The following is a 14453-nucleotide window of genomic DNA, read 5'->3' on the forward strand; positions in this document are numbered from 1 at the left end:
TTTATTCATTATCATCATCCAGAATATATAGTAAGATGACCTGATCTTTTCTTTTAGAATTCTTTCAAAAAATTTTAAAATTTTCTGAAAACATGTAAAAATATCCAATTAAAAAATAATAAATAAAACACTTTTTAAAAATTGGAAATTGAAACAAAAGTGAAGTGGAATTGGTCATCTTAGTTCTCCATCCATATTGCATTGGACCCATACTGATACTTAAACCATTTATACATTGAAAGAAGTGCTGGTAATATGTAACTTTCAAGCTATCTCCTAGTGGTTAATTAATCCTTGTGAAATATTTTCAATTTTTAAAAATTCAGATTTCAATGGATTTTGTTTTCAATTTTAGTTAATAAGAGTAATAATAAGTTCATACAATGCACTTATTACTTTTTTGCTTTAGGGATTGACATTGTTTGATCTCAGAATGCCTTTACCATTGGATTTTATTTATGATGTAAGTGAGTTTAATTTAAAAATAACGTTAAAATAATGAGATAAACTGAGTATATATTAGATAGATTAGAGATTTGAAGAGTTATACTGCTGAGACTACACTGTATTTTGTCAATTAACTGAATTAGATGATAATTTAGGTATTTTGTGTTCTTGTACTTGTGTGGAAATTAATTAATTGAGAACAAAATTGACTGCCTTGAAAAGATTTGTTTGTTTTCCTTCAGCTCCATATCAATGTCATCCGTGACATAACATTTCTCCATAGTAGTTGGCCATTTGTACGGAATCATCAGAGTGCTATATTATCATTATCTTGTGATGGTGTGTGTAAAGTAAGTGTGATTTTTATAACAAGTAATATTATACAAATAAAAGTAAAACTTATATATTTGATATTTCTTTTCTAATAAATAATTAATATGTAAATTTTATCTTTGAATATTTAATTTAGTAACTTTTTTAAAGGTAGTTATGTCAAAATCAAAAGCAAGCACTAAGATGAAAATAAGTGAAATTTTTATTTTTTCAGTTCCAAAATTATGCTTTAATACAAAAAGTGATAATTAATATCTACATTAGATTGTTACACCTATTACATACTACCCAATCTCAAATGATCTGTGCTTATTTACTCTATTAACTATTTTTTATATTTGATCAAAAGTTTTTTATTTCAAATTTAAAGGTTTTAATTAAATAATTAATTATTTAATTAAATTTCCATTATCCATCTAACTTTAAACTCATGTTCACATGCAGTTTTTTTTCTTACACCATCTCTTGCATAAGGTGGTGATTTTCTACTAATTTTTCATGCGTAATTACTTTGCATGTAATTACCATTTCTTGAATTTGATTTATTTTCGAAAATCCTGTAATGTCTTCTCTGCATTTGCCAAATTTCAACATCATATATTGTTTAGTTTATGATATTATTTTGTTTATAGAATTATGTCCTATAGAGAGTCCTGCAAACTTTGTGATAGTGTGGGTTAATGTGAAATGAATTAAACTGGAAATAAATAATGAAAGGGAGGGCTAGAAAATTATTTTTTTGTATTTTTAAGGCATGAAATAAACCTGTGGAAACATTTAAATTGTTAGTCATAGTGCCTCAAGCTATCTTACAGACACAAGCATTTAAGGTTGTAACAATTTGCAGACTGCATTGTGCTATCTGACAAACCTCCATTAAGTCATTTTTTATGACATCAGAGCAGAAAATCCTTGTGCATATGATCTTGTGACAAAGAAACAAAGAAAAATTGTACATTATTGCATGCATAAGGAGTGTAATACCTGAAATCCTATTGGCTTGGCCATGTGTTAATATGGCTGTGATCCCAAGTTTATATGTTGTTTGTAAGAGGTTCTATGAAGCAGAAATTTTTAACCTTTCTTTTCTCTGTAAACCTTACCGTTCTAACATTCAAAGGTTTTCAATGATGATGACTTTTTTATTTGTTTAATTTATTATTACAAATACATTTCAGAATAATATAGGTTATTGTGTCCTCTTCAGTGCTAATTAAATTTGTCGTTCTGAAATGCATTTATAACAATAAATTAAATGAATAAAGTCATCATTATTGAACACCTTTAGATGTTTGAGAATTTCAATATAGCACTTCTAACTTACTTGTAAGGTTTACAGAGAAAAGAAATACAGAATTTCATTACCCCTTATCCATATAATAGGAATTTTTTAATACAAAGTAAAGAAAAAACTGTTACTAACATAAAAAAAAAAAGAATGCAAGATTGGCATGGGCCAAAAAGCATTGCAAATGGACAAAAGAACAATGGCAACAAATCTTATTTTAAATGAAGGCCATTTTTCCTTATCTAGTAACTAACCCCAACTTGTATGCTACAAAGTGGACAAAACACATTACTCAGAGTTACTTGCGAGATTTATTTCAAATCATTACTTGAAGAGAATACTTTTTGGTATGTTCTTTCAGTAATGATTTGAAATGCATTCACCTACAGTGGCGTTGGAAACTTTTATTTTGTGGATGGCAAAATGAATTCAAATTAAATGTAACTGTTCTTGCAAAAAGTATAGTTCAACCAAGTGCATCTTGTGGTGTCATGACTAAGTGATATCTAACAAGATTCGGCATACTTCCATACATGTAGATAAGTAAGTGTACATTTCTAGTTTTAAAAGTGTTTAATATTTTTAAAATAATCAATTACACATCTTTTCACTCTTTTTCAAATGAAAAGGGTGTTCAGAAGTGGGCATATGAGTGGCAGATTGGGCCAGAAATTTGCTATACCAAAACCAATTGAAAATGTCTTGTCTTTTGTGTTCTCTCAAAGTTCAGAAAGCATGGCCTTCAACGGAATAAGAGCTGTAAGAAGTGATTTCTCATGTATGGTACCATAACATTAGTGTGATGGTATCTGAAGTCAAGTCAATGATGACATCAAAAAATATTAATGAATACAATGTATACATTAATATGTTTGTATATTTTTATGAATATTTTGTCTAAATTCTTTTTATTTATTAACTCTTCTTCAACCCACATCTTCAAAACAAGCTTTTGCATTTTCAAGCATTGTATTATACTGTACATGTCTATTGTATAAGAATGAATAGCAGTAAACTGAACTTTGCAGTTTTTTATTCTGTACTTATCACTACTTATTGCTAATACATTATCCTCATCATAGGTTAGATTATTAACATTTTATTGATTTGTACATGTAAATTAAGCTTAGTGTGCAATTCTTTTTCATAACTTGAAATCAGCTCCAAATTTTATTTTACTATATTTACTATATACTCATACTACATTCTGCTAAAATAAAGTATGAATTCTGATTTTACCTTTTCATCAAGGGAAAAAGATGAGTTTAAAAGAAGTCACTTAAATTTAAACTTTACCATTAAAAAATAAAGGTTAACATTTAATTTTTTTTAATATCCAAAACTGTAGCTCTAGCAAAAAATGGTACAATACTAGATTAAGTATCTGGCAAGCCTGGGACCAGAAAAATGAGTTTATGAGATAGAGCTGCTGAACAAACTTCAACTCGTACAGCATACTCTCTATCACTCTTTAGCCCATCCGCAAATGACCACACTCGCGTTGATCAATATGAGTTGCATGCAAGTGGTAGCATTTGAAGCATATCTATATATATAACCCATTGAACATGTATCCATCCGTTCGTGTAACGTTATGCCAAAAACGGCCATTAGAGGTGCCCCTATCGTGTATCATATTTCGCACATTTAAATTAACAATATAAAGTATTATTTACATTAACAGTATAAATTATTATTATTCATTTGGCCAATAACAATATAAATAATTCAGTATATTTGTAATAGGAATTTATTATTGTCATGGAATGCCTGTAATGTGCACTAGGGGGTGTCTCTCTGGTATATATATGCGACTCTCTGGTACTTTTGTTATCCTGTTTCCATGACAATTTGGCTCTTCTCACTTGACAAACTGCCAACCCCTGTACTAGACTAATAATAAGTTTAAATTAAACAATATTATTTTAATTCACTGATAGGGCTAGGTAAAGGTTACCTATAGTGTACTGAAGGCTGTTTAGGAATTCATTAGTCTACGAGCAATTGCACATGAGCGATGCAATTTCACATATAAGTTCACCAATGATCAAGTGGATAAAACCACTGAATAATAAACCACTGATAATTTAATTTTTTTTGCAAATTATATTGTTATATTATGTTGCTTTGCCTGAGGTAATTTAAATCATATTAATGTTATATGTATAATTTCAAAAATTTTTGACATTGAATAAAAGTAATTTTATTAGGTTACAACATTAGATGGCCAGCGTTATTTGCATTGTTTTGAAGTGGGTCATGGTTCTAATTCGATAGCTCCGACACCAGAATCTTATGGATCAGGTGCCGAAGATGGATTTTATAGTAAGTTTAGTGCTGATTTTGATAAAAATTTACATTTTTCAAAATGGATTAAATTTTAGTAGTAAGAAGTTATTTATTAGTAGCATTTTGTTTAATGCAAGAAAAATTCCTACAGAACTGAGATTCTAAATCCAACAGTTGGCATTTCAAACTTTATTTGAGCAGATAAGCTTTTTTAAATCCAGTGACTGTGTTTCCTGCTCGGCAAAATATATTTTTTCCAAAATTTTTAATAAATAACAGAAATCATTCTTTCATTTAGTATCGGCAGGAAAGGGTTTGCTAGATATAAATATGGAAATCTTTCTTATAGAGATGAACACATTCAGGCAGACCTTCAGTTATAGATGATGATCTTATTTGTGCAGAAATAAGAAGCAATCAAGATAAATTGTGATGGAGCAAAACTTTGGATTTCAGCTTTTGATCATATTGAAAGAATCAGCATGGTTAGCAGGTTTGATGTATGGATGCTCCATATATTTTCAGAGAAAAAATTGTTAGGGTATATATGTGTGTTCTTCCAAGTGGAAGGCTAAAGAATGACTAATTTTTGGCTAGATAAGTAACAGTTGATGAAAAATGGATACTATACAGCAACATGAGGAAAAAACAGTGATCTATTCTGGCAGTGCAGTCTCCATTGAATGGAAAGAAGATAATGCTTTGTATTTGGTGGGATCAGAAAACAATAATTTATTATGAACTTTTAAAACCTAATGAAACCATTACTGCAGAGAAATATTGTCAACGATCAGATAAGCTGAAAGTTGCTATTGAAGACAGGTAACCAGAACTAAAAGATGGTGTGATGTTCCATGATGCTAGACCACACTCAGCAGAAGTTATGCAAGTTCAACTGGAAAGTTTTAATACACACAATTTTCTCTAGACATGGGCTCCATCAAATATGTATATATTAAGATTATAAATTATGTCATAAATGCAAGAAAACTGAATAGCTTCTTACACTTTAAAGTGGTCAGCAAATTGCCTTCTTAACATGATTTTTGAACTTTTGCCATATAAATACTGCTGTCCTAACTGTTTTAAGTTTTTTTTTTCATTACTACTGTACTACGGTTCTTGTCAAATGAATGAATAACTTCAGAAAAGTTTATGGTTTCTTGGTACCATAAGCTTAATTTCAACAATAAGACATAAGTTTAATAACATTAATATGTATGATGATAAACAGTGATTGACAATTTAACCAGATTAGTTTTCTCTAACAGATAGAGTATTGTTCAGCTTTTTACAACCTGCCCTCCTCCCTATTCCTATTTTAAGCCAGTCTTTATTTGACTCCTACTGTCAAAACTTGTCCTCTGAAAGAGTATTTGAATTTATTCTTTGTTTTAGTTTTAAAATCTTTTGTATGTAATTAATTCTTTCAGAATATTGAAGGAGGGACTTTGTTTTTGTAAGATAGGTTATGGATGATGGTGTTTGTTATTTAGAAGTAAATATTATAGATGTCATATTTGAAGGGTCTGGGGGATTGTAAAAATGTCCATTAAGTAGAGATGTCTGCTATTCGGGAGTGTCCGTTAATGGACATTTCACTGTATATACATTCATAAATTGAGCTACAGCCGTGAAACTTAGCATTTATGTATTATTTGAGGAGATATGCATATGATTAGAATTTGGGAGCAAAAAAGTTTTATTGAGAAATAGCAGCAACAAGATGACATTTTAGTAAGTGGTAAATCCTTTCTTGGCAGCTAGACAAATCATTATTCTGTGCAGCACAATCAATTAAGTTGCACTTTTGTCTCTGTGAAAAATTCTGTCATAAATTTTGCAACTGGTCAGCTAATTCAGTGATATTCTAAGAAGACTGCAATTGCCATCCCAGCATGTTGCAGATGTGTTCTATTTGTGATAGGTCTGGGGACCTGGATGGCCAGGGAAGGCATTAAATCCTTGAAGACATCGTTGAGAAAGTCATGCACTAAGTTATGTGGTTAAGTGTTGTCTTGTTGGTAAACACCACCTGGGCAGCTCGACAGTGTAGGCAGAACAATCGGCTTCATAATGTCATCAACATATATACAAACCATCAGATTGCCTTGCAGTACAACTAGAGGAGATCAGCTGTCCCAAGAGATGGCTCACCAGACTGTCATACCATGAATGATGGTTGTGTGCTGCTTGACAAGAATTGCAGGATTGGAACACTAGCTAGTCCTCCTCCATATTTGTATGCAGTGGTCATCAGCACTGAGAAAAAACAGGATTTGTTGCTAAAGATAATGTGCCTGCAATCAGACATTGTCTGAGGATGATCAAGCTTGGCACCAATGCAGATGGCTCTGCCTATTTTGGAAGGTCAGTGGTAGGCACCTTAATGGATGTTGTCATCTAATCCAAGCTTCTGCCAGTCATCTCTGAATGGTATTCCTTGATACAGGATGCATGGAGGATGGCAAATGCCTTCAAATGGCTGTTAGTGATGTTGATATTGGCTTGAAGGTAGCTCCTCTTCTGACTACACGATACTCTTGAACAGTTTTCTGTCTAAGGTATCCTGAGTCTCTTGATGGTTATGTGCCTTCTCTGATCCACTGAACAGTTACTATATCACTCTAACCAAGATGGCATCTGATATATTTGTTGGACCAACCAGCCTCTCTTAGTCCTATGATGTGACTTGAGGATGGCTAATTAAGATAGCCAAAAAGTTTGTTTTTGTGTTTAAATAATTGCTGGATTAAAAAGGTTTTGTTTTTGGTTCTGTATTGTCAAGTTTGGCATTGTTTTAATGTTTAATTAATATAGTAATAATAATTGATTTTTAAAGTATAGTTAAATAAATTTAATTATATGTAAAAAAAAATAGAATATATTACTATTTGTTTTAGTTTTAATATTGATTTTTTTTAATCAAATAATTAATCAAGATTTAATTCATTAGATACTAAACATTGAAATATTTATAGGTGTTCTCATGGTTGGAGGTGATATAATTTCTGGTTACATTCCTGATGTTGGCATACAGGAAAGATTAAAAGAACATGGCAGTGTACCTGTTTGGAAACTTCGGTATGATATTAAAAATTTTCTGTTAATTATAATTAATTAATTATCTTAATAAAATGAGATAGAAATATTTATAATGGAAATGTTAATGTCTTAAAACAGTATCTAACCCAAGATCCCAAAAGTGGTCTCTATCAACTCTTGGGGTCAATAAGACATTTTTGGGGGTTGAAAATTAGGCAGGGATTAATTGAAAATAGTTTATTAAAAGTTATTAGTTCAGTGGGATAAATTTTGTATATGACAGTTTGATAGTATGTTGTAAATTTGCACATTGTATGAGGTGCATGCCAGAATTACAAACTATGTAAGCATGCCCTCTTGGAACAAGTTTGAACAAGCCTTTGTCAGTTGACTTGTGAAATTCCATGTGCCAGTAGCAGTTGTGGAGTAATTCATATTTTTTGTAAACTTGTTCTGTGTGTGTCTGAAAGCATGGAGTTTTTCAGTTCAGGAGCAGCATGCTGTCATCAAATTTTTGTTCACTTGTGAAAAAGTGCCGCCATTCACAAACAGTTAATGGACATCTATGGGGAGCTTGCCCATGCTGATTGTATAGTTTTCAGATGGAAGAAACTCCACCAAAGATGAGCCACACTCTGGTTGCCCTGCTCTTGCAATTTCTGAAAACAGTGCTTGGGTGGAACAGGTGGTGATGGAAGAGCAACAATTGACAATGGACGAAATTGCTGATGCTACAAGCCTATCACATGGAACTGTTCAACAATTTTGATTAATCATTTATACACAATGAAGAGTTCTGTGCACAGGATTCCATGCCAATTGGATAATGAAAAGAAATGCACTCAAATTGAAGTTAGTCAATGTTGGCCAGGAATGTTACAACCAATGACTGCTTTTTGGATCATGTGATCACAATGGATGAAGTGTGGCTTCCACTTCTCAACCTCAAAACCAAACACCAACCAAAATAGGGGAAACATGCTGCTTACTCACCTCCCCAAAAGTTTTGACAAGTTGTTTCCAACAGCAAAATTCTATGACCATTTTCTGGGACAAACATGGATTGTGATTCTTATGTAATCATTATCAAAAGATTATATGATTACTAGTTAGTATGCAAAAGATATACTGGACAAACATTTACTTCCTACAATTAATTAATGACATCCCAATTTTGCACACAAATTTTGTCTTGCACTGGAGCAATGCTCATGGAACTCAAGTTGTATGAGATTTTCTGATAGAAAAGGCTATCAAAATCTTGCTGCATCCTTCATAATTGCCAGATCAGGCTCCAAGTGACTGCTGTCTAATTGCAAACCTGAAGGATTCACTCTGTGGGGCACATTATTCATCAAAATCTGCTCTTGGGAGTAAGGTTTTCCAGTGGTTTTGAAGGACTTTAGAAAACAAATTTGCACAATGCTTTGACAAGTGGTTAGAGAGATGCCAAGTGTGTCTTGACTGGGATTATGTCAAAGTGACATCAAACATTTTTCAGAACTGAGTAGTTTAGAAGTTATGGCTAAACAGTATGTAATTCTGGTTTGTACCTTGTAAGTAGATCTTTTCTAAGGAAATGTGTGGATTAACACTGACTTATCAGATTTATTTATTTATATTATCACTAATTGCACTAGCAAAAACAAAAAGGGGTCAATTAAAGATTGAGAAATTCTTGAAGGCTTTGACAGTCAAAAAAATTTTGGGATTCTTGCTCTAACCTGTTTACTAATAACTTTTCATATTATTATGCATTAAAAATTCTGTTTTTATACAATTATTATTGGTATAGATGACTATTTGTTCATTCCTGATTTGATAATTTAGGTCTTTACAATTATTATAGACACAACTTTTAATACAAAAATATTTCTCTTTTATAGATTAATTACTGATTAGGGTGTCTGTACTGTTTAAACAAATATACTTCATATCATGCCTTACATGAGAATATTGCTCTAATAGAATTGGAGAAAAATGTATTCTTTATGGTTTGCCATCTATTGTAACTACATAAAATTATTTTAATATTTCAAATGAATTCTTCAATAAAATTTGCATTATAAACATAACATAGACATAAAAGAATGCGTAAAGAAAATTTGAAGTTATCAGATTTTTTAATACAGAAGAAAATAGGTCTCTTAAATTTCAGTATGATATTATTAATTAAATTTGTATGCAGTCAGATATAGATATGTATATAGCAGAATTATAAGATATATAACATATAATGTGAAAAAAATCTCAACTAGATAAATGCAGTTACCATATTTTGGACTAGTTTAGATTTTCTTCTATTATATATAAATACCTTATATATTTATTAATAGGATAATCTGATAAATCTTAAAAATAAATAAAATTTAATACAGTGAACTCACATTAATCTGAACTTGTGCTAATTCACACTCTGCTTAATCTAAACCAATTTTATTAGTTTTGTCATTGAAATGTTCCAGCCAAAAATAAGAAAGAAATCACAGATTATTTTTAAAATCATGGCGTATTTGTAAAATTAATATTTACTACTAATTTTAACATAAATACAGTGGAACCCCGGTTAATGAACATAATCTGTTCCACGAGTACGTTCGTTAACCAAAGCAATTTTTCCCATAGAAATTAATGCAAATACAATTAATCCGTTTTAGCCGTCAGTATTTTTGTAATTTTATTTGTAAAATGGGTTTTCTTTGATGAAAATATAAGAAAACGTAGTATCTATCATTACAGCAGCAAATATGTAAACTTTATTTAATAAAGTAGCACTGTACATACCTTTATGGAGCTTAATGCTTGGAAGAGGAATCCCCCCCTTCATAAAAATATCGGGTAGCACTGCATTGGGAGTTTCTTAGAGTCGAGGTCTCTTTTGATAAGGAACAAGAAAGTACAGTAGTCTAAAGTTGATTGTCTTACTCTCTTAATCAAAATTTTTCTAAAATGTGCTAGCACTATACAGGCAGTTTGGAATTTATCACATTTTCGCTCTTAAAGACACAGGGATTTTCAGCATTGTAGACTAAAAGTGGCTTGATTTTGAGGTCACCACTTGCATTAGCGCAAAATAAAAGAGTGAGTCTGTCCTTCATGGACTTGTGCCCGGGAAGTGCTTTCTCTTCTTGAGTTATGTATGTTCGTCTAGGCATTCTTTTCCAAAGAAGACCGGTCTTGTCGCAATTAAACACTTGATTCCAGACGTATCGTTCACTTTTTACAAACTCTGCAAATTCATCTACAGATGCTTTTGCTGCTTGAAGCTTTTGCTGAACTTGAAGCCTCCCCGTGTCTTATGACACTGTGAATGCCAGTTCGTCGACGAAACCTATCAAACCACCCTCGGCTCTCTTTAAAATCCTGCCTGTCTGCACTTGTACTGGGTGTCTGTGTCAACAAGTCATTGTATAAATTTTTAGCCTTTTCACAAATTATAGTGCTTCACTAACACTGTCTCCAGCAAGTTGCTTTTCATTGATCAATATTAGCAACAGTTTTTCAACTTCATCTAAAACTTTAGATCTTTGTTTCGATATCACATTCGCTCCTTTAGCCACGTCGGCAGCCTTAAATGCTTTTTCGTTTTTAATAATTGTAGAGATAGTCAATTTTGCCACATTATATTCTTTAGCGATGTCAGAAACACGAATGCCATTCTCGTATTTTGCAATAATTTCTTTCTTTAATGCTACACTAAAATGTTTTCTATTTCCACTGTCACTTTTCTCTTTCTCCGGTGCCATATTGATTAAATATACAGTATAAATAACAAAACTAAAAAACGAAGTTTAGCACACTCGAAAAAACAATGCTTACCTCGCGCACACCTAAGAGCAACTGAAATTTGTGAGGTTCCAGAACAGCTGGAAACTACTGGGTTGATGCAAAAGTTCATTTCGTTTTTAGCACCAGCTGACTAAAAACGCCACACCGAAGTGTTATTTCTTTCACATGTGTAAAATTTTGATGTTGTTTGACAAAAGGGATCTCAGCTAGTATTTGAGAATAAAGTTGTGTTACTTAGTTGTGTTTTTAAAATTTTGTTAAGCATTACAAATGGCAGAAAATAAGGAGAATTTTCGATATATTATGCTTTTTTATTTCTGAAAAGGCAAGAATGCTTCGCAGACACAAAAAAAGATATGTTATGTGTATGGTGAGGGAGTCATTGATGATTCCATGTGCCGTAAGTGGTTCAGAAAGTTTTGTGAAAGCAAACTTACAAATTTGACACAAAAAGCTGTTAAGTTCGTTATCTGAGACAAAATTTTTGCAAAATAAAAGTTCGTTAACCAATTTGGTCGTTAACCAGGATGTTCGTTAACCGATTTGGTCGTTAACCGGGGTTCAACTGTATATGTATCAAATACAATATGTAAATTTTTAAAAAATAACAGTAAAATCTGCAAGAAGCAGAACTTATGAAAGATTGAAAATTGCAATTATATCTGCAATAGTATCAAATTATCTTAAAAAAAAAAATTCTGTCTGAGGTGTAACCTGGGTGAACAGAGAGCTAACACATGTTATACTTCTATCATTGATTCATATTAGTTAAAGCTTGTCAAAGAATGAAACAGAGTATTGAGTCAAATTGTCTGACACAAAAAGATTGGGATAAAATTAAATCTGTCAATATTATAATGGATTTACAAAGCATTTTATTTTAAAATTTCATAATTGACATTTTAATAAATTTGTAAAATACTTTGAAGACAAGATAAGAGATTTAGATCTAACAATATGCCAATGCATGATCTGCAATTATTATTATCAACAAGAGCCTCATATTGAATCAGTGTTAAAAACTAGTAAACTTTGTATTCTCAAATATGTACATAAAATCTTGCAACAAATTCAAATTTAAATGTTTTTTGATTTTTGTATTTGCTAGCAAATATCTGTTATTGTTTGAATCTAGATAGGACCTTTTCTACAAAAGTGAATGTCACTGTGAGAGACTTCTCTTCTTGGCTATACTTCAATAGAAAAGTTTTCAGCATATAAAATGAAGAAATTTGCTTTAATCAATTTTGTGTTTTATTTTGACAGAAAATTTAGAAAATGTGTTTTTTTATGTCTGTTGGCATTTATGTTATAATTTACGTGTTCATGTTCCTGATCTCACTCCAGTTTGTTTTACAATAGTGAAAAATTAATCTGCTTTCCAAATGCATTGACATGTTTTAAAAAGAATATAGAGTATTACTGAAAATGATTGCTTCAATCTTAATTATGACTAAAACAAGTACAGAGAGAGTTTGAAAATGTCAAGCTTGAAGTTGAGCAAGTAACCCATCAAATTGTATTCAAAGTGAGAAAGCACAAAGAAGGTTTGCTTAGAACACACATGCTTGACATACACTTTTTGTTATTTCATGCCTTTTTCTTTTATTTTGAGATCATTCAATAAATATAGAAAGTTCTACATATAGATTAAAATTTAGTAAAAAGTATACAGTGGGTGATCGGTTAACAAACATAATCCATTCCAAGAATTTGTTCGTTAACTGATTATCGATTTACCATAGATTTTTATGGGAATTTGATTCATTCGTTCCGGAGACTTCAAAAAATAAAAAATATTTACTTTTTTACTACGTTTATTTATATGTAATAGTAAAAATGCATATATATGCAGTCTTGCATTTTTATTAGTTATGTTTTTTCGTTTGTGGGGGTTAAAGAATCTGTCCAATGTCGATCGCTTTTCTCTTTTCTTTGGGATTTTTCGGAAGTAATTAATAGTATTGTAATTATAGAGATCCCCAACCCCATTAACCCTATTCTAGTTCGGATGCCACTTGGATGATCGTTGTTCTGACATCCTCCCACTTCAAAAGATCTTCAGTAGCAGATGTCGACATTAGTCCTCTTTCGTCTTCCTCTTTTTCGAAAGAAAACACATTTCGCCGAGTTTCTTGGTATTCTTCATTTGAGAGTTCTTGGAGTTCTTCTGTCATCAGATCAGTTTTGGGTTCCATTATGAGCTCTTAAAATGCTCTTTATTTCTTTCATAGCTAAGATTGTGCCTACTGTTCAAGCCATACTGCCTAGCAACATCAGACATCTTGTGCCCACTTTCTACCTTGGCTATTATCTCTTACTTGGTTTCTACAGTGAGCACAGTTCTTGACACTCGTTTTTTAAGGCTCCATAATATTATCAGTTTCTTTTTTAAGTAAAAAGTTCAGAAAAGCACTTACAAAAATTCAGAGAACAGAAATCAGCTAGCTCACAAAAACTTATTTAAATGCAAGGCCCTGATGAAATTTGGTATTAAAACATTAACGAATATTCAATGGGACAGTTAAACTTTCAAAATAACCTCCTACAACAAATGGTTTAGATTAACAAAAATGATTTTAAATTATTACTTTTTCCAAAATTCTAAGGTTGGTCTTCTAATTACAACTCAGGATATAAATATATGGTGAATGTGTCTTTTCTCTGTAGTAATGTATGATAAAATTTACTTATGCTTAATAATCCAAGAAAATTGTAACTTGCTTATTATCATTGTAACAGTTTGATATTCTGTTAAAATTATTTATTAACTATTAACTATAAATGTAAATAACTTGGAAACTAAATTTTATCCTTAACATCAATTACATAAATGAAAAATTGTATTAATTTGACTTTGATAAATCTAATACTTCATGATTTGCTTCTAAATAGACCATATTAGAAAATTCAATTTATTAGTAAAAATTTAATATTTTTTTATTATGTTTTATTTATATTATTATTATTATTATTTTATTTGCTTTAATGCAAAGCATAATTTTATTTAGAAATGTAAATTTTTCTTGGAATAAAATAGCTTTTTAATGTTACCTCAATACAGGTATACATCAAATGGTGGTTTACTGTATACAGCATGCGACGGAGGAGTTGTAAGAAGGTAATTAAAACAACTTTTAAACTTTTATTTAATTAATCCTTTTTAACCAGTTGATTTATTGTAAGTAGTTCATAAAATTTTAATTTTCTGATCTCCCTTATTCTAATGTCATAAAGTCAGTAACAAATCAATTTCATTTAA

At 31.0% G+C, this 14453-nt stretch overlaps 1 protein-coding gene across 5 annotated transcripts in view; it reads left to right on the plus strand.

Moving 5' to 3' along the window:
* LOC111621182 overlaps positions 1-14453 on the plus strand; it is a 66498-nt gene that overhangs the window by 49645 nt on the left and 2400 nt on the right. For all 5 annotated transcript variants that reach the window (XM_023363275.1, XM_023363271.1, XM_023363264.1 and 2 more), the window contains 5 exons: positions 410-463; positions 690-797; positions 4279-4393; positions 7339-7441; positions 14256-14312. In XM_023363275.1, the coding sequence (XP_023219043.1) occupies positions 410-463; positions 690-797; positions 4279-4393; positions 7339-7441; positions 14256-14312 (437 nt within the window). The remainder of the gene's footprint in view (positions 1-409; positions 464-689; positions 798-4278; positions 4394-7338; positions 7442-14255; positions 14313-14453) is intronic.

Source organism: Centruroides sculpturatus, unplaced genomic scaffold (assembly GCF_000671375.1).
Source record: "Centruroides sculpturatus isolate CEXI.00-Female unplaced genomic scaffold, Cexi_2.0 scaffold45, whole genome shotgun sequence".
Lineage (NCBI taxonomy): Eukaryota > Metazoa > Arthropoda > Arachnida > Scorpiones > Buthidae > Centruroides > Centruroides sculpturatus.